This window comes from Cyprinodon variegatus, unplaced genomic scaffold, assembly GCF_000732505.1.
Source record: "Cyprinodon variegatus isolate N-32 unplaced genomic scaffold, C_variegatus-1.0 Scaffold396, whole genome shotgun sequence".
In the NCBI taxonomy this organism is placed as follows: domain Eukaryota; kingdom Metazoa; phylum Chordata; class Actinopteri; order Cyprinodontiformes; family Cyprinodontidae; genus Cyprinodon; species Cyprinodon variegatus.
In genome coordinates, this window is record NW_015150849.1 from 558439 (window position 1) to 577234 (window position 18796).

General features: G+C 38.8%; 1 protein-coding gene across 1 annotated transcript; it reads left to right on the forward strand.

Moving 5' to 3' along the window:
• Window positions 1-962: 962 nt before the first annotated feature.
• tbl3 (transducin (beta)-like 3) lies at window positions 963-18470 on the forward strand. The gene is made up of 23 exons (XM_015387508.1): window positions 963-1133; window positions 1243-1294; window positions 1372-1467; window positions 1742-1789; window positions 1882-2023; window positions 2114-2198; window positions 4363-4533; window positions 4634-4709; window positions 4781-4877; window positions 4953-5167; window positions 6405-6546; window positions 7813-7871; window positions 8027-8133; window positions 8257-8386; window positions 10458-10697; window positions 10803-10873; window positions 12958-13114; window positions 13433-13491; window positions 14178-14281; window positions 15048-15119; window positions 15242-15400; window positions 17198-17291; window positions 17603-18470. The coding sequence occupies exons 1-23, from the start codon at window positions 1102-1104 to the stop codon at window positions 17958-17960; spliced, it is 2766 nt and encodes a 921-aa protein (XP_015242994.1). The 5' UTR covers window positions 963-1101; the 3' UTR covers window positions 17961-18470.
• Window positions 18471-18796: the final 326 nt, after the last annotated feature.

Below are 18796 nucleotides of genomic sequence, written 5' to 3' on the forward strand. Positions count from 1 at the left end.
GTGCTCTACCATAAATATTCTTTATCTTAGAAATATAATTCTATAAACAGATTTTCTAGTGATCTGTTAGTGGGGGAAAAAACTACAATTAGGTGGACTATAATTGATATTATTGCAAAAATATTCTGCTTGTGCAGATAAAATAAAGTGAAAATTTGTGAGTATTATTGTTGGTCCAACTCTACCATCATTTTCTTGCAGTGCTGTTAATTAACTATCAAGGTTAAGATTTGGGCAAACAGGACTTAATTAAACACTTTATAAAATTCAAAAGCATACCACTGGCAAATGTGGTTACTCTGGAAAATAGGAAACAATAGAACATGTTATACTGGAATGTCATAAATATGAAAGCGAGAGAAGATATAGGAGGAGAGAGTTTGAATGTATTAAGGAAAAGATTAATTTATTAGATATTTTGAGGAAGAATTTGGGGAGTAAACATATATAAATAATGATTCGATTTTTAAAGAAAACTATATTTCACTGGCAAATGTGGTTACTCTGGAAAATAAGAAACAATAGAACATGTTATACTGGAATGTCATAAATATGAAAGTGAGAGAAAATATAGGAGGAGAGAGTTTGAATGTATTAAGGAAAAGATTAATTTATTAGATATTTTGAGGAAGAATTTGGGGAGTAAACATATATAAATAATGATTCGATTTTTAAAGAAAACTAAATTATTTCATAGAATTTGATTATAGAGAGGGTGAATGTGTGTATGATATAGACGGGTAGAATACAAAGTTATGTATAAGTATGTATTTTTTGTTGTTGTCGTTTTTTGTTTTCTTTTTTTCCATTAGAAATCATATATATGTTTATTAGTAGATAGCCCCTAACGAATCACACTCCATACCAGTAAGTGGCGGTAATGCTACTAAATGTTTGTTGCCAACCGCCAATAAATCCACGAAGAAGACGAAGACCAATCACAGCTTAGCTCGCTTAGATGGCCTACAACGTGTGCGACAGGGGTAACAACATGCGGGACGGGTTATGGTGCCTATAGTTAACATGTGAAATGAGAAACCCATTACTTTAATCGTTTTTATTTAACCAATTACTCCAAATAGGGAGGTCCCTATTGGCAATATGGCGAACTCAAACCTTCAATTTAAAACAAAGTAAGTTTATCGCTAACAGCGCTGCCTGCTCACTGCTAGCTTTACTAAACGAGTGTGATGGAAAGCTGTAAGCTCTCATTGATGGATTTTTTTCTTAATTTCATTACAGTTTTGCTGTTTCCAGTAAAATCGAGCCGTTTTACAAAGGAGGAAAGGTGCAGGTAAGGTTTGAGGGGTTTCTGACCTGTAGTGAGGTATCCGCGACTCGCCATTGAAATGCGAATTTTCTCTTTCCCAGATCAGCAAAGATGAGAAGTACGTGTTCTGCACGTGTGGATCTCGTGTCAATGTTTTGGAAATAAGCACAGGAAAGATCATCCACTCTTTGGAACATGTGAGTTCAGGAGACTTGGGTTTGTGGAATAAAACTGAAGCCATGTCAACATGCTAGTGTATATATTTCAATCCTATCTACATATTGGCTTTGGACATCAAAAACAACAAAAAAGTCTAACTATGCCAGTTATAAACGTAAACTAAAGTAAAATCTAGCATCTAGTGTTAAATGCTAACATAACTGAATCATGAGGTTTTTTTAAAATAAAAACAAGCTGTAAATATTTTATTTATTTTCATTCCTTCTAACTGTCTCTAAATTTCCCCTGCAGGATGATCAAGAGGATATCACCTCATTTTCTCTAAGCTGTGATGATGAGGTAAGGAGTGATTTCTTCACTGAATCATTAGAAGTTAACAGAAGAGCAAATTAAAGCAGCAGCATGTTTTTTTTTTTTTTTCTTGTGCCCAGCTGCTGGTGACAGCCAGCAAAGCTTTGTTATTGAAGCAGTGGGACTGGAAGCAGGCTAAATGCACCCGCTCGTGGAAGGCCATCCATACCATCCCTGTGGCTAGCATGACCTTTGACTCCACCTCCACCCTGCTTGCCACAGGTCACTGATGCCCTGATTATCATCACTCACCCGATTTCTTCTACAGCAAAGACAAACTTCTTATTTTAATGGCTTGTATTTGTTCTATAGGTGGTTGTGATGCCACAATAAAAGTTTGGGATGTGGTGAAGCAGTACTGCACACACAACCTTAAAGGATCATCTGGCGTTGTACAGTAAGTGTCTGCTACCATAAAGAAAGCACAGCAATGAGAATAAACAGACTATGATACAGCTGCAAACTTCTAACTAGCCGATGTTTATTTGAAAGGCAAACAAATCTGTTTGATCGTAAAGTTAAAAAAATCTGTTAAATTAATGTTCTTCATAGCTCTACTGGATTGTCACCTTCTAGAATAAACACTAATAAGTGTTTATTCAGATTGGGCAGAGGATCTCCACTGCTCACTTGGGATTAGGGTCAACGCTTCATCTTGATCGTTCTGTAACATTTATTTGCTTTGATTTCAATCGTTGCATTCTAGCTCTAGTTGTATGTTTACGGTAGGTAACCTGCTGGAGAAATAACCCTCACACCACGTCTCAATTGTTTTAGAGCTTCTAATAGTTTTTCCTGCAGATTTTCCCTGTTTTAAGCTTCATTAATATTCCTTTACAACTTTGATCAACCCCCTTTCCTTTCTTTATGAAAACCCTGCAGCATGATCAGGGTCCAAAATACATTTTTTGACTCAGCAGCCAAGTTTACCGGAAGACAAATTAATTTTGTTTTATTAAAAGAAGTTGTAATTTAGAATTTCATTACATGAATGGGGGAATAGCGGCTTAGGGCAGGCATCCCCAAACTCGGTCCTCGAGGGCTGCTGTCCTGCAGGTTTTAGAGGTTTCCCTGCTTTAGCACATCTGATTATCATGATTACAGTAGAGCTGAAGCCTGTTAATCAGCTTTCAATTAAAATCAGCTGTGCTGGAACAAGGAAACCTCTAAAACCTGCAGGACAGCAGGCCACGAGGACCGACTTTGGGGATGCCTGGCTTAGGGCATAGAGCTTGGAATCCTGAGGTTCTTAGTTCGAACCCCACTCCCACAGACTGCCACTCTGGGTCTCTGAGAAAGACCCTTAACCCCCGATGGCAGCCCACTGCTCCCCAACGGGATGGGTTAAATGTACAGTTACATAATTTCTCCAATGGGAGATCAATAAAGTACAATTAATTTTTTTCATTCATTCAAAAAAAAAGTGCAAATGCAAAATTTGATAACGTGGCCATGAATAAAATGATTAAAAAAAAAACAGCAAACTATTTTCATTTGTTATATAGTCCATAAATAAAAGCATAGCATTTCAACCAATGACATGGGCAAAGCAAAACATCTTCATCTTTTTGTGTTTGTTGTTGTAGCCATCAGCGTACTCACAGATGCTGTGGGTTGGGTTGTTTATATTGAGCCTGAGACGTTAACATCCAGGGATTGTGACATTTACTGTGTTTGTGTTCACTGATGTTCACCAGTTTCATAGGCTGACAGCCAGGGACACATTAATCATGTCTGTTCTCTTCTGTGTATTTGCTGCACACTGAGCAGGTCATGCGCTTAGCATTATCTTCCCAAAAGTGCAATTTTTCAATAAACTTTCTGTTTGCCCTGAGGGCTCTAAATCCTCGCTCCTCCTCATTAGCATGTTGCCTTTCAGAAGGCTTGGTTGCTCCAACTATTACCTGCCACAGGTTGCCTAGCGGTGGAGTTGTTGTTAAATGATGGGGTATTGAGGGGTGTGTTCTCTAGCCGTGTCTGAGGAACAAACATACAGAGGGGAGACTTAACAAAATAAAAGCTGAAAGGACCTTACTGAAGTGCAACTTTGGTCCATATATTTACTTTCCTTGTCACGAATGATGCTCTGACATTAACTTGACAAAATAAAAGATGTATTCGCATTTGGTGAGTGTTGGTTTCTGGCCCTGGGCATGATGGTGTCACCACTGTGTTTTGCTGTGGAAATAATGTTCAGAATGCTGTTCAGAATTATTCTTTTGCCACATATAGCACTTTGTATTTGTCTTATATATGCAGTGTTCCTTACATTGTTTATGGCACTATAAATGGCAAACTATATTTCCTAGAGACAGAACCCTACCTGAACTGGGAATCTGCAGCTCCTAAAGAGTTGCCATGGATCTGATTTCTCAGTCTGGTAGTTCAGACCTGTCACTTTCATTTATGTTTTCGGTTGTGACGTAATAAAATATGAAAAAGTTCAACATGTATGATGTTTTTCAAGATGCTGTGAAACTTTGATATAAATACAGTTGTAAGAAAATGATTCCCTAATTTTAAAAAAGCTAGTAATTTTCTTCCCTCTTGTGTTTGTGTAGCTTGGTCCAGTTTCACCCTGACATCAGCCGACTGCAGCTGTTCTCCTCGTCCCTGGACTGTAGCATTCGGCTGTGGGACCTGCGCTCCAGCCAGTGTATTTGCGTCCTGCAGAGCCACTACAGCGCCGTCACCTCTCTAAGCTTCAGCAGAGACGGTGACACCATGGTCAGGTACGGAGAAATGGCTCACAGGTTCTTTGTTTTTCTCTTTATTCTACTGCTGTGTGATTGACCTTACCTATTCTTACTGATTGGTCTGAATGCTTTGTAGTTCTGGGAGGGATAAAATCTGCACCGTTTGGGACCTCAAATCCCAACAGGCTAAAAGAACTGTTCCTGTTTATGAGGTAAGATGTGAAGTTTTCTTATCTTTCTTGGTCAATAAATATAAACAGAAATTGTTGCCTTTACTCTCCAGGCTGTAGAGGGGGTCGTGCTGCTGCCTGAGAAGACAGATTTATCTGAGATTGGAGTAAAAAGCAAAAACGAGCTTTTCGTTACAGCTGGCAGCAAAGGTTTGATCCACGATCCTCTTTATCTTCCTTTTTAAGTTTCTATCTCTCACCTTTGTTTCCCTTTTCTCCCTGCAGGTGTGCTAAGAGTGTGGGAGGCCAACACTGCTCGCTGTGTTTATACCCAGACCCTTCCCTCGACCCTCACTCCTTCCTCTGAGGATGAGGACGACGACAACCCTCGGGGTTTGATGTACCTTTTCCACTTGCCGGCCTCCTCCAGACTGGCTACAGTCACAGCAGAGCACAACATCCTCTTCTATCAGTTTCCCAGTCTCACCACACAGCAGCAGGTCAGTACTGGGAGTTACTAATTATTGACTGATTACATGGATAGTTTATCTCTATGCAGTTCTTGTTTAGAAAACCTTAGAGAAACTGATGAATATACTATTTATATTAAAAATTATCTAAACTACTTCTTTGCAATAGCCTGAGTTTTGACTTTAAAGTGAAATTTATTGGATGGGAAGGAGAGACTAGGCGGCCTGAAGAATATTCCTTGTTTCTTTTGTTTCGATTTCCAGCCAAATGTTGTGATTCATAAAAAACAAACTGTGTTTTTTCTCTTGATATGAAACTTTACTTATAGATCAACTTTTTTGATTCAAACTACAATGTGTTATGCTGGCAATGACAGATCCTTTCACTAATAATAATAATAAAAAACAGCTAAAATTCAAAATCAAAGTCTGCACATATTTAAATGTTTCCCTGCCTCCTTTCTCGAGTGATCAACGGGATGAGTCATAACACAGATCAATAAATAAATCCAATAAAGTGTGAGGAATTTACATGAATTACTGTAAACATTTAAAAACCACCTGTAAACAATGGTACACAACAACTTTTTAATTATTCTTGAAACTGGGAGAATCAGGAGGGAACAGGGATTACCAATGTTTCCTGTCCCAGAATGATGACCATTTATCACCTGATAAGACTCTATAGAGCGTTTCACTTAGACGTGTTGGACCCATCCCTGATCATCACGGGTGTTAAACAGGAGGAGGTCAGTGTACATTGATCAAAAAGAAAGCATAGTGCACAGTTCCAAAAAAAACAAAACAAATGTAAACCGTCTGTCAAAAATATAGAATTGGAATTGTATAATCATGAATTGTAGAAATGAAGTGAAGAAGTGAAAAATAGCAGCAACACCAGAGATGTGTTAAAAATGACAGCAGCATGTTATTTTTGCACTGAAACATAAATCTCTACTGCAGTGTAAGTAGTAGTTGAGAATAGTTGACAAAAGTTGTTTGATTAATTTAAGTGACTAAGACAAACTGTGCAAAAATCAGCATGAATATAAACAACTTATTGAGGTTGTTGGGAACATTAATCTGATTACGCTCCCTATTTGATAATACTCTGACAAAGGCCCAAAGATAGAGGGTTCTGTTAAGACATCATTAACAAAAATCTTGCTCCAAGCAGCTGTGTTACTCAGAGATACCATCAGCTATATAATACAGCTACAGGTCATAGAAGGATTTATGGACACTAGTGTCTCTGTACCTCTCCTAGTTTGTGGGTTACAATGACGAGGTGCTGGATGTGAAGTTCCTGGGTAAAGATGACAGTCACATTGTGGTGGCCACCAACAGCTGTCAGCTGAAGGTTTTCCAGCTGCTCACCAACAGCTGCCAGATCCTCTACGGACACACAGGTGAGTGACCAGCAGAGGGCAGCGCCTGGCTTTCCACTGGATGTGAAACAATCTGCCTTTATGTTTGCATTGAATTCTCTAAACTGTCTAACAGACACTGAACTTTTCTAAACTCCTGTTTTAATCCAAATAATCAGGGCAGTTTAACTCCAGAATAATTCAGATAGAGATGTTAAAACAAACCAGTCAGTCTAGAGGCGTCCAGATGTACATTAATAGTCCTTTCATTATAGTTTATTTGTATAGTGCCAATTCACAACATGTAATCTCAAGGCACTTGACAGATACAATTCAACCAGATCATACAGGGAAATTGATTCAAATTTTCTATCAAAGGAAAACCAGTTGATTGCATCGACTCATTGACTCAAATGCAATCCCTCACACCTAGCATGCTTGTAGCAACAGTGGAGAGGAAAAACTTTCTTTTAAAGGGAAGAAACCTCCAGCAGAACCAGGATCAGTGAGCGGCCATCTGCCGAGGCCGACTGGGGTTCAAGGAGACAGAAGCAGACCTACAGAAATAAGCAGATACAAAAGAAACTTGTAAACCCGCTCCACAGGCGGCCACGTCAAGGAAACGCACGGCCAGGCAGACGAGCATCGAGCTCCCATGTCAGAGGATGAAAAGAGCACATCCAGTTAGTCACAGTCAGAAAAACATGACTACACTGAACTAACAAATTCTGCAGAGTGGGAGAATAGAGATAGAATGATGAAAAAGGGGTCCCTGTGTCCTCCAGCAGTCTAAGCCTATAGCAGCATAACTATAGAGATAGCTCAGGATAACCTGAGCCACTGTAACTATAAGCTTTATCAAAAAAGGAAAGTTTTAAGCCTACTCTTAAAAGTAGACAGGGTGTCTGCCTCACGGACTAAAACTGGTAGTTGGTCCACGGAAGAAAAGCCTGATTGCTAAAAGATCTGCCTCCCATTCTACTCTAATTTTAGGAACCACTAGTAATCCTGCAGATAGAGAGCGAAGTACTCTGTTAGGAACATAAGGAACAATCAGATCTGTGATTTAAGATTGAGCTTGGCCATTTAAGGCTTTATATGTGAGAATGAGGATTGTAAATCTAAACAGAAAAATGTTTTTACTTATCAATTTAACTTTTAATGTTTCTAACATAGAAGAGAAATGCGTTTATAGAGTTAGAATCTGAAACAATCCGGTCTGTAAAGATCAGGTTTATGACTGGCTTAACAGGTTGGATGAAGCTGTATGTTTATTTCCGCTCTGTTTCCTCTTTTTGTCCTCCTCAGATACTGTCCTCACTCTGGATGTGTTCAAAAAAGGTTCTCTGTTTGCAAGCTGTGCAAAGGTAAACGCCAAACCTTCAGCCTGAAAGTGAAGAGGGAACAATGTCCAGGAAAGATTAACAGTGTTTATCCATGCAGCTTCGGTTTTTCATCAATGAATCAAATGATTTCCCAAAGCTTCCTACATTTGCTGGTTGTTTGTGTGTGTTGAGTGTAGGACCGATCGGTGCGCGTCTGGCAAATGGACAGTGACAGTGGTCAGGTCCGATGTGTAGCTCAGGGATCCAGCCATACCAATGCTGTTGGCTCCATCAGCTGCTCCAGGTGAAAATTCTCCCCTGCTAATCTTTGACCACTGGGATTACTTATCTCCCCCCACAGACACACAGTGTAAAAGCTGTGGATTAATGGAGCTCTATTGCTGAATTTCTCCCCTTGTTTTTTCAGGATGAAGGCTTCCTTCATTGTGACGGGCAGTCAGGACTGCACTGTGAAGGTGTGGGACCTGCCTGCAGCTTTTCCTGGAAAAGAAATCCATCAGCTGGTCCCCCGTACCACAGAGAAAGCACACGATAAGGTACAAAAAAAGAACATCCCACAGTCTTAAAGGCAACGGTTATACTGTAACTCCAAGTAGAGATCAGGGAACGTTTCCTTGTTTGATACAGTTTGGGTTTAAAGTTTTTGTTTTCAAAACCTTAATAATATTTTAGTTGAAGTAGTCCCGAAATATTAATGATTTCAGGATTTACCCAAATAACACTTATTTATGTTTTTCGCTTATCAAATAGCCCTTAATTAGACTACTAAGTAGAAGCTGATGGGGTTTAAACTCTGTTCTTTTTAAAATCTCTGTTCTGATTTTAGATATGGACATTTTTTATGATCTTGTAATCATATTTGCTAACACATAGAGGTTATACAGATTTTCCTTACCTAAATCATCATGTTCTCTTGTGTTTCCAATTTTGAGGAGTGGCTAAGAGATATGGGCCTCTGACAAACCTTATTTCTACCCCAGGTTTTTCACACTTGGTCTTTTTCCATCATGTAAAAGATCAAAATCTTTGTTCCAAACGTCACACATCAACAAGCATTTTTACAAGTGGCCTTTATCTGTAGTTTGTTTGGAATTTCACGTTTTTGTTCCTTCTCATAAACTGTGTGTAACTGTTGCATAATGTCAATTTTTTTTGTTCTTTGGAGCATTAGAGTCAGTGTTTTTACCTGGATCAGGTTCAGTTTATTAGATGTGAATGGGATGATATTGCTGTTTGTAGTTTTCGGGGGGAAAAAAAAAATCTGCGTTCTTTCTAGGATAACCCTTTCTAAGCTTGTCCAAGTGTTATTTCAAATTTTCCCAGCTGGCCCTAAAATTGTTTTAATAAAATTACAAAATTATGAATTACATAAATGGAAAAAATACTAATAAAACTAGGGCTGCAATACATCTATTTTGCTAATCTGTTGATTCTTTTTGTTTTCAAATAATTGTTAATTGGATGGTTAAAAGTTCCTTAAAAAAGATTTTACACAAAACCCTGCCCTTTGAGTACGCCTGAATAGAGCATATTAACCATCTTGAATTAAAATGTTTACATATTTTTTAAATTTCTGGTCTAATAACTGCTCTAAGTTGGTTGCACTTTCAGCTAAAATCATGTTTTTTATGTTTTATATTAATTATTGCTAAATTAGTTGAGGCTTATTTAAAAAAAATGTATTTATCTTCATTATCGGAAGATTTCAGCCCTAAATAAAACCTGCCTCTCTAAATATTTAGGATCCCTTAAAGTGAGATGTTGTTACTCTAAAATTAGCAGCGTTTTTTTCACATCTTTTATAAGGGGGGAGGGTGAATATGAGGCTATTTTTTGTCCAATTTTTTTTTAAAGGGGGTTTTAGCTACATTTCATCCAGTTTTCAGAAGGTTTTATTATTGTTTTTCCTGCTTTTTTATTCTGTTTTCAAAAGAACAGAATAAAATGTCATTGTATGCATTTTTTACGCATATCTTTTATCTCTGTCCATTTAGAATATATAACATTGGGGGTTCTATGTCATTCTGCATTTTCCATTCTAAATGTCATCTAATTATATGTCAGAGGTTTGAGTAAAAGAAAAGGGGCCAGTCAAACCTGTTTCTAAATTAGAGAAAAGGGACGGGTAGAATTTGCTGTGTTAATGGGCATCTGCAGATTTTATTAATAGAACACATGTTGTGTTGTGGAATCCCCAAAGTCTGAAATCTCATTGTGGAAACTGGTTTATGCAGATTAGCTGTGCTAGGAAGGAAATGCTGGCTCATTTTTGGAGTCTTACTCACTCTAATCAGTGAGATGCAACAGAGAAACATTTTCCAATGGCACTCTTTCCTGTTTCACCTGCATGCTTCACTCAGTAGAAGGACAAAAGATTATTCTGTGCCAGGTTACCACATTCCTTTAACACATAGTTAACATGTGTCAGGCCCTGTTACTCTGGGAACGAGTCTGAAATGCAGGAATGCAAGGAATCTGTTCCTCCTGGAGGGGGAAAAACTCATAAATCCATTACTATTTTAACCTTTTTAATCTTCAGTGCTCTGAATTTTCTTGTTTTTCCTTTTTGTCTGATTTTTATGCTTCTCACCTTTAATGTTTCTGCAGGATGTAAACAGTGTTGCAGTGTCTCCTAACGACAAACTGCTAGCCTCTGGCTCCCAGGACCGCACAGCCAAACTCTGGTCCCTATCAGGAGATGGACAGCTGGGGCTCCTGGGGGTGTTTCGGGGCCACCGTCGGGGGATTTGGAGCGTCTGTTTCTCTCCTGTGGACCAGGTCCTGGCTACCTCCTCTGCAGACGGCACAATCAAACTATGGAGTCTGCAGGACTTCAGCTGCCTGAAGGTGAGGCTCCACCAGGGGACCACAGATACCTGCTATCACATATTTTGTCATTTCTGAAAGCATGTCAAGATAACGAAGAACTGTTGATCATTTTATTTCTGTCAGACGTTTGAAGGCCACGATGCATCGGTTCTGAAAGTGATCTTCGTGAGCCGCGGCACCCAGCTGCTCAGCAGGTACGATGGCAGCCCCAAGGGGATGGGTTAAATGCAGAGCTAAATTTATCCAATATGAGATCAATAATGTTCAATTAAATATGATCAAATCACATTACATAATACTTCCAATTAAATATTAAAGTCAAATGTTGACTTTAATAAACGTTGATTAAACATTTTCCTGCAGAGGTAATGGAGCCTTTTGAACATATTTGAACTCATCAGGGTGGTTGCGCTGTAGGTGGTGGTAGTTGGATGTGTTAATTTGGGTAGTCTCAACAGTTTTCAGACAAACTTTGCATTTCGTGTTCTTTTACTCAACATCTATGGCATAATTTTGGTGCCACCAAACTGAGTGTGCACTGAGAATAATGTGCATCTTTTAAACTTGCATACCTTCACTTAAAACTGGTCTGCTGCATGCAAAACTCTGACAATGCGCTCTCAACTACTTCTCTGCACGCTCAGCTTCATCTCTGCCCTCGCTCCGCTTCATAGGAATAACTGATGTAATTTCGTTCACAGCCTCACAGGACCTAGGGCTGGGCGATAATTCAATAACGATATATATCGATCGATAGACGTGTGGCGCAATAGAAAAAAAAGAGGGTCGATAAAAGTTCGATAAAAAAGAAACGCAGTTTTCCTTCCTTCTCATTGTAGCCTAGCATGTAGGTTTATGCTAGTCACTGCTTCCTCCCAACCAATCACAATCGCGGACCCAGGCATGCCGTCACCAAGCGCCGCCCTCTCAAACCACAACACAGAGCACATGAAGATGCAGCAACGAGAGGCGGAGGAAATTGTTTCAAAGAAAGGTTTCTGTCGTTCGGCAGTCTGGCAGTATTTCGGTCATGGCAAGTCGGACCAAAAACAAACCACAGTCATCTGGAAAATGTGTCGGGAACCAGTGAAAACCAGTCTGATAACGAAACCAACTTTTTTTTTTATCATCTCAGCCGCTCACAGCCGCAGGAGTACGAGCTGTTTAGGCCCGGTACGGCTCTCCTCCGAGGAATCTTCGGAAAATATATATATATTTTCAGTTCTGGGCAGTTTCCCACGTAGTTCTAACAATTGAGATAAAAATGCTGAGGGGCCAGAAACTTCAAAGTAATAACTCAGGTTAAAGCAGGAAATGGGGGCGGCGGTGGGGGGCATTTATTTATTTGTTATATTTATTTTGGTCACTTTTCTGGTCACTTTAGTTTATTCTTTGTCAGTATTTAATGACATAACTCGGGTCTCTTAAGTTATTTTTCTTTAAAACAATTCTGTTATGGTTAAAAAAGTTGGTTAAATAAAGATTTAATTCGAAGTCTGTGTTTGTGTTTTTTATTAAAATTAAATCATTTAGCAATATTATAAAAAGTCCAGGCAGAGCTGCACATAAAATATGGTTTCAAATCTTTTCAATAATTATCGATATCGATCAATATGCATTTTTTTTTATCGATAAGCTTTTTTTCTATATCGCCCAGCCCTAACAGGACCCATCTGCCATTTTCTTTTACGCTTTTGACTGGATGGGTGGAGTCACATGATTTCCCACATGTATCTTCTAGTGGAAGGAAATACCAGCCACCCTCTCACAAGGAAAAACAGCAAAATTAATTTTAGTTATTTTACCGACACAGGAAAATTGTCGCCAGTTATTGAGATAAATGACGGTAACTGTAAAAATCCGGTTTATCACACAGCCCTAACGAGAGTAAAGTTTTAGAGCATTCTTATTTAAATAAATGACTCCAAACTTAATCAGAATGGATGAAAAAGTTTCATCCTGAATGATTGATTTTAGGTTTAGACTTTGACTGAGCCAGTCTAGTATATGAATGCTCTACGATCTAAACTGCTGCTGCAGCTCTGGCTCTATGTTTGGGGTCCTTGTCCAGCTGGAAGGTGATTCAACACCTCAGTCTTCCGATGTTGCCTTTTTTTTTTAACTCGGTCCACCTTTCCATCCATGCAACATGTCGCCTTCATCATATTTCATAGTGGATGTGATTGTATATTTGCAATATATATTTTAGTTTTCAATGTATGCAGCTGTTAAAAAAAACAAACCTCTAAATGTTGTTCGGTTGACTTTTTCACCTCAGCGGAGCAGATGGTTTAGTGAAGCTGTGGACTATAAAGACCAATGAGTGCGTGAAGACGTTGGACGCCCACCAGGACAAAGTGTGGGGTCTCCATGGCAGCCGTAAGGACGACAGGATGGTCACAGGCTCGGCAGACTCAAACATTACAGTTTGGATGGTAAGTTGTGGTTTGTTGATTGTCACCGGCTTATTGGCTGAAGACCTTACTTCAAAGAGAGGAGTTCAAAGTAGATTAAATACACTCTGGTCTTGCCAAGTGATGTACTTTATGAAGTACTTTTTTAACCTTTTTGGATTGCTGCACAGTAAAGTTCTTTTTGTGTCAAAACAACATTCTTGTTTTCTTTTGTTCAAATATGGTGACATTTTTTTTTTTTTTTTTCATCCTTTACTGCTAATACTCTTATTTTGGAAAAGTGCTGTTTTCAGTCATAAGGGGTTTCTAGAGAGCTTATGTGTCCTTTTGCATCACTAGGATGTGAGTGAAGTGGAGCTGGCAGAGGAACAGGCCAAACAAGAGGATCAGATACTCAAGTAAGAAACATATTCCAAATTTCATTGTTATTTCTTTTCTGATCTGCTGTTATTTCTTAATGTGGTTTTCAAACTCTGTTACTCATTTGTTAAACCTTCCCTTCATGTACAGATGCATCTTATTCAGGGCTGCATAATACCAGGAGAATATATATTTGCTATAGAGTTGCTAAATATAGTGTTTTGAATAAATAACCAACCCAGAAAGCGTTTCGTATGTTGATATATTATATGGAGTACTTTTTTTAACCTATTTTGATGAGTATGCTTTAGAGTTTCTGAAACTACAACATTATATATTCCATTTTTTTCCTTCCACTAAACTTTCCAGGAGTATGCATGGTGAATAGGCAGCTTCTTTTCCAGTTGCTTAGATGAGTTAATCCATCAATCTGTACCTCTAACATTAAATACATGGCAGCTGTAATAAATCTGCAATGTTTGAATTTCAGTAAAATAACTTTTTAATTATGTTTTTCAAAGATCATGTGTATTTAATGTAACACATGACATCATGACCTGGATTTAAAGATAATGTGACCAAGGTATTAAACATAATTTGTAGGATTAAAAAAGTTTATGCCTCATGAAATGTTCATCTGTTTTTAGTTGATGTCTTAATAGCCTTTTAGCGCTTCAGGTTCTGACCAGCAGGTTTGTTCTGTGTGCATCTGTTGTGTCTGAAGGCACCAGGAGTTGTCCAACCTGCTGCATGAGAAGAAATACCTGAAGGCCCTAGGCCTCGCCATCTCACTAGACCAGCCGCACACAGTGCTAACTGTTGTCAAAGGTACTTTGTGTGACTTGAACTTCATTGTCCTCTCAAAGATCATTTATTACACAACCTTCTTTTGTTTTTGATTTTATCTCTCTCTGAAAGACTTCTCACAGAGTCACTTGTGCATTTAAGCATAAGCAGAAAAGGCATGAACTTTTCTTAACAATAACTAGTTGTTATGCATGAGCTCAGGAAAATCTCTATAGAATGTGACAAAAAAAAGATTTAGGCTGTCCGAATATCCACCTTAACCTCTGAATCACTATATGACGTGCAGCCTTGATGAGGTAAGCAGCAGCAGTTGTTGAGCTGCTACTACTGCCTCCAGCTCGTGAAGTCTCCTATATAGAGTGGAGACTATATACTGGACTTAATTGTGAACTTATTTAAATGATCATTCGGACAGTTGATCACTACTGTTTGCTCCCCATTGGTCATGTGATTCCAGCTCCCGGCACAGTTCCTGCGCCAATCTTTGCTCTCTCTCACCCCCAAAACACCTCCCATGATGTTTTGCGACGAGTGCTCTTGCAAAGCATTCTGGGCAGACATTTGGCCTTAGACTCCTGAATATTGACAGGAGGAAAGAAAGGATGCAGCAGACCTTTAGAAATTCCCCAATGGGCACAATCCTGCCTTTTAAAGAGCCTTCTGTATATTTATTTAATAGAATAAAAGAATAAAAAGCTGATCAGTTTTGTATGTGCAAAATATTGACCTTTTTCTGAAAGTGGCATCAAGAAAGCTGCTAAATGATGGTTTGCTGTGTTGTTTCTAGCAATTCGTCAGACAGAGGACAGCAGTGAGCTGCTGGAAAAGACACTCCTGAAACTACGGGTGGATCAAAAAGGTAACATCAGCGGAGCTTGGTTTATATGGAGACAGATCTTTGATTAAAATACATTTTCTCCAACACTTGGAACAGATGTTTTTATCTCCAGTATCTAATGTTCTGGTGTCTGTTCCCCTCAGAGTCGCTGCTGCGCTACTGCGTTGTGTGGAACACCAATGCCAGGAACTGTCTGGATGCCCAGGCTGTCCTCCAGGTTCTGTTGAAGCACCTGCCCCCCGAGGAGCTGCTGCAATACCAAGGGGCCCGAACACACCTGGAGGGTCTCATCCCATACACAGGTCAGCTCATATAGTCATAACGCAATAAATATGTTGCTACGATCCACATGCAAGAGCAAAAAACACAATTACAGCTGATTCTGCTGGAAAAAGGAAAAAAGCAGCTTGTCCCCTTTCGAACAGACAGCCATGTGTGTGTGTGTTATAGAAAGGTATAAGGAAAAAGGCTTGAAAATAAAATAAAGTGCATCCTGATTTTGCACATGAACTCTTCCCACCTTCTTGCTCTGATCACTAAAGATATAGTGGTGGATGTTCTTTTTCCGGGTGGATCATCAAAATAAGTGGTCCTCCCAATTATCAATCATTCTGGTGATGTTTAAAAAAGGCCGTCCTACGTGCTTGTCCTCTTTTTCACTTACCAGTGATGAGTCTAACATAGTGGAAAAATTGCAAATCTTCTTATAGAAAGTAAGCTTCTATGAACAATGCAAACAGCAACTTTTAAACAGAGCGTGCACAAGGAGAAAGGGGACTGTGCATGCTCTAACACGTGTTTAATAGGCATTCAGGAGCGGGTACAGGGTTGTGCATGTGCATTTTTGTTTGCAAGTGGAAAGGGCGAGTCTTTTCAAATATTCATTATACCTTTAAATAAATAGCCATCAGCATAGTGTTAAATAAAACAGCACCAATTAAATTTCAAGTATTTCTGAAACTTTTCCTTTTTTTACTTATAGTTTGATTCTTGTGCAGAAAAAAAAAATTGTTTACAGTATATTCCACCTGACTCTATCTTTAGTTAAAGGTGTTTTTTTTTTTTTTAAATGAGCCTTCCAAAGTGCAGTGCCTTCCAAAGTGCAGTGTCCATTTATGAACTTTAAGTACTAGTGAGTATTAGTCTACCTTTTCTGAAGGCTGATCAAAGTCTTTAACAACTTAAGCTACATTCAACCTGCAGGCATATGTGACTCAAATTCTGTGTTTTTGCTCCTACATGATTCATATCCAACTTTTTTCACAGTAGTCTAAACGGCCCAGTTCTGATCTTTTCCCTTCCAAATAATTCTGATTTAAAGATATCTTAAAGGAAGCAATGAAGCTTTATTAAATCCTTTAGGACAGTTGCATTTCTCATTGCTTCCAGAAACAGAGCGCTGCCGTTTGACGTGTACTTTCTTCCTCTCCATGTAGGGATCACTATGATGTCCTGAAGCTTTCAGACTGAAGTCGCATTTAATTACTATTAGCTATGTCACAATTCAATACTAACATTGGATATCGGTCCGATATTAGCCTGCTGATGGACACCATCCACTTCTCTTAAAAATTTATTTAACCCATTGATTAATAATAAACGGCTGTGTCGTTCTCTTACCTATTTGTTGTTTGAGCGATATCACTTGATGAAGTCTCTTCTATGATTTTACACTAAATAATGAGTGATAATCAATAGTCGGCATTATTTGTGCATATTGTATCGGGTCATTATGGTATTGGTAAATACTCAAAGCTGCAATATCAGTATCGTATCTGAAATGAAATAGTTGTACTGGGACACAGCTAATCCCTATGAAGGAGCACACAAAAAGGATCAGATTAAAAAAAAAAAAAAATCCAAATTGAGCATGTAGACCTGCTCTGTGGACATTAATTTGGATTTTCGACGTTTAAAATGCAATTTAACAGAATGATCATCAGATTCTACTATTAAGGCCATGCTAAGTTTTTAATAAAAAAGGCAGCAGGACTTCTCATTTCTACCTTTCCCCTGTATATGTGGTAGCCTTGTATTATATTTGAATTAGATTTCTGAATGTTATTTAATTAACAGGTTGTTTATTCTGCTTCCCACAGAGAGACACATGGAGAGGATCGGCCGTCTGCTGCAGGCGTCCATGTTTCTCAACTACATGTGGCAGAAAATGAGAGTCGTTGGATCATCATCTGGGTGAGATATTTAACTCTTCAGCTTATTTACTTCACTTTATTTCCTGATGAGTTGCTTGCTTGTCTTGTGTGTCCGGTTATTAGTTGGAGATGAACTTCACATTTTAAATTTTAGTTTCCTTTTGCGGCTCGCTGAGCTGCATTTTTGTCTCTGCAAAAAAAATATAAAAGAAAGTTGTAAACAATTTACTGAAGGGTTTTAGACTTACTGTAGCTGACTGACAGAAAAAAAAATGCAAGTGATCACCTAAAATATTCTGCAAACTGTAGCTTTTTTTCCTGATATTATCAATTTCTTGTATTTGTGTCCAGTATGGAGCAGGATGAAGAGATGGACACCACTCCTCTCACACAGACGAAGCCCTTATTTTTCATTGACAAAGAAAAAGAAGACGACAGCCGTAATGAGAGGGGAGACCAATGTGATGACGGTGACAGCGGGCAAGAAGAGGAGCCGTATTCTTGGATCAAAAATGAAAATGAGCCCTTTGAAGTCAGCGCCTCGATGAAAGCCTCCTCTAAAAACAGACGGAAGGCAAACGGAAAGCGCAGCCAAGAGTCAGAGAGCGAGGAGAGCTCAGAGGAGGAAGAAATGGAGGACCACCATGCAGTGCAGCCGATAAAACATGTCCGGATTTCGCCGCCTCCACAATGTCTGACTTCAAGCTGACAGGACTGCCGAGACAGACCTCTGGAAAGAAAGCTGTAGAGGTTTTCCTTCTGCAGATCATTTACTTGCTGACTGTAGCCATCAAGGAAACAAAGGGGGAATTGATGCAGGCAGCAGGTTTCAACGTTAATATCCTCAATCAGTTCCTCTGTGCAGGTTTGAAAAAAGGAGACATAAAACATTGAACCATTTCGACTTTATTTTAGGTAACATCAAAGGACCACAGGTGTCTAAGCCTTGTGCCAGGGCATTTATTTACAGGTTTAAAGCAGCACATAATCCCTATATCTGGGATTATAAATGTACTGCTTCCGTATGTGACCCAAACTGAAACAAACATTTCCTAATGTAGGGATTCAAGTTGATTAATAAAATATTTTCACTATTTTGTTAAAGAAGTAAGCTTATATTTTTCATATTTTACATTTGAGTGATCTTGCTTGAATAAAATCAGCTGATTTGAATGGAAGATGTAGGATTCTTACTGAATGGGAATTAATAAAGTCAAGTATTTAACTCTTATTCCAGAGAAATGTTTTTGCAGTGTGGAATGTGTGACCAACAAGGAAACTAGAAGAGCTAAAGCCATCAACTGTCGCACAACAGGGTTTTTTTTTTTTTTTTGCAGCTTTCTTTAGAAGCCTCCTAAGCCTCCGCAGTTAAAAAGGAGACAGGAATGCTTGAAGGTCTGAGGTTGTTTTATGGGAGTAGGATGAAATTCTTACTTGATGCCAATTCCTCTCTGGGATAGAACATGATTCCTCCAGTTCTTTACAACCAAAAATAGCAACTTTCATAAGTCTTCATACCCCATAACTTTTTGTCACATTAATCAC

Coding starts and splice junctions, on each gene's coding strand:
- tbl3 (XM_015387508.1), top strand. CDS start 1,102: ATGGCGAACTCAAACCTTCAATTTAAAACAAA. Junction 1,134..1,242: donor AACCTTCAATTTAAAACAAA/GTAAGTTTATCG, acceptor ATTTCATTACAG/TTTTGCTGTTTCCAGTAAAA. Junction 8,134..8,256: donor GGCTCCATCAGCTGCTCCAG/GTGAAAATTCTC, acceptor TTGTTTTTTCAG/GATGAAGGCTTCCTTCATTG.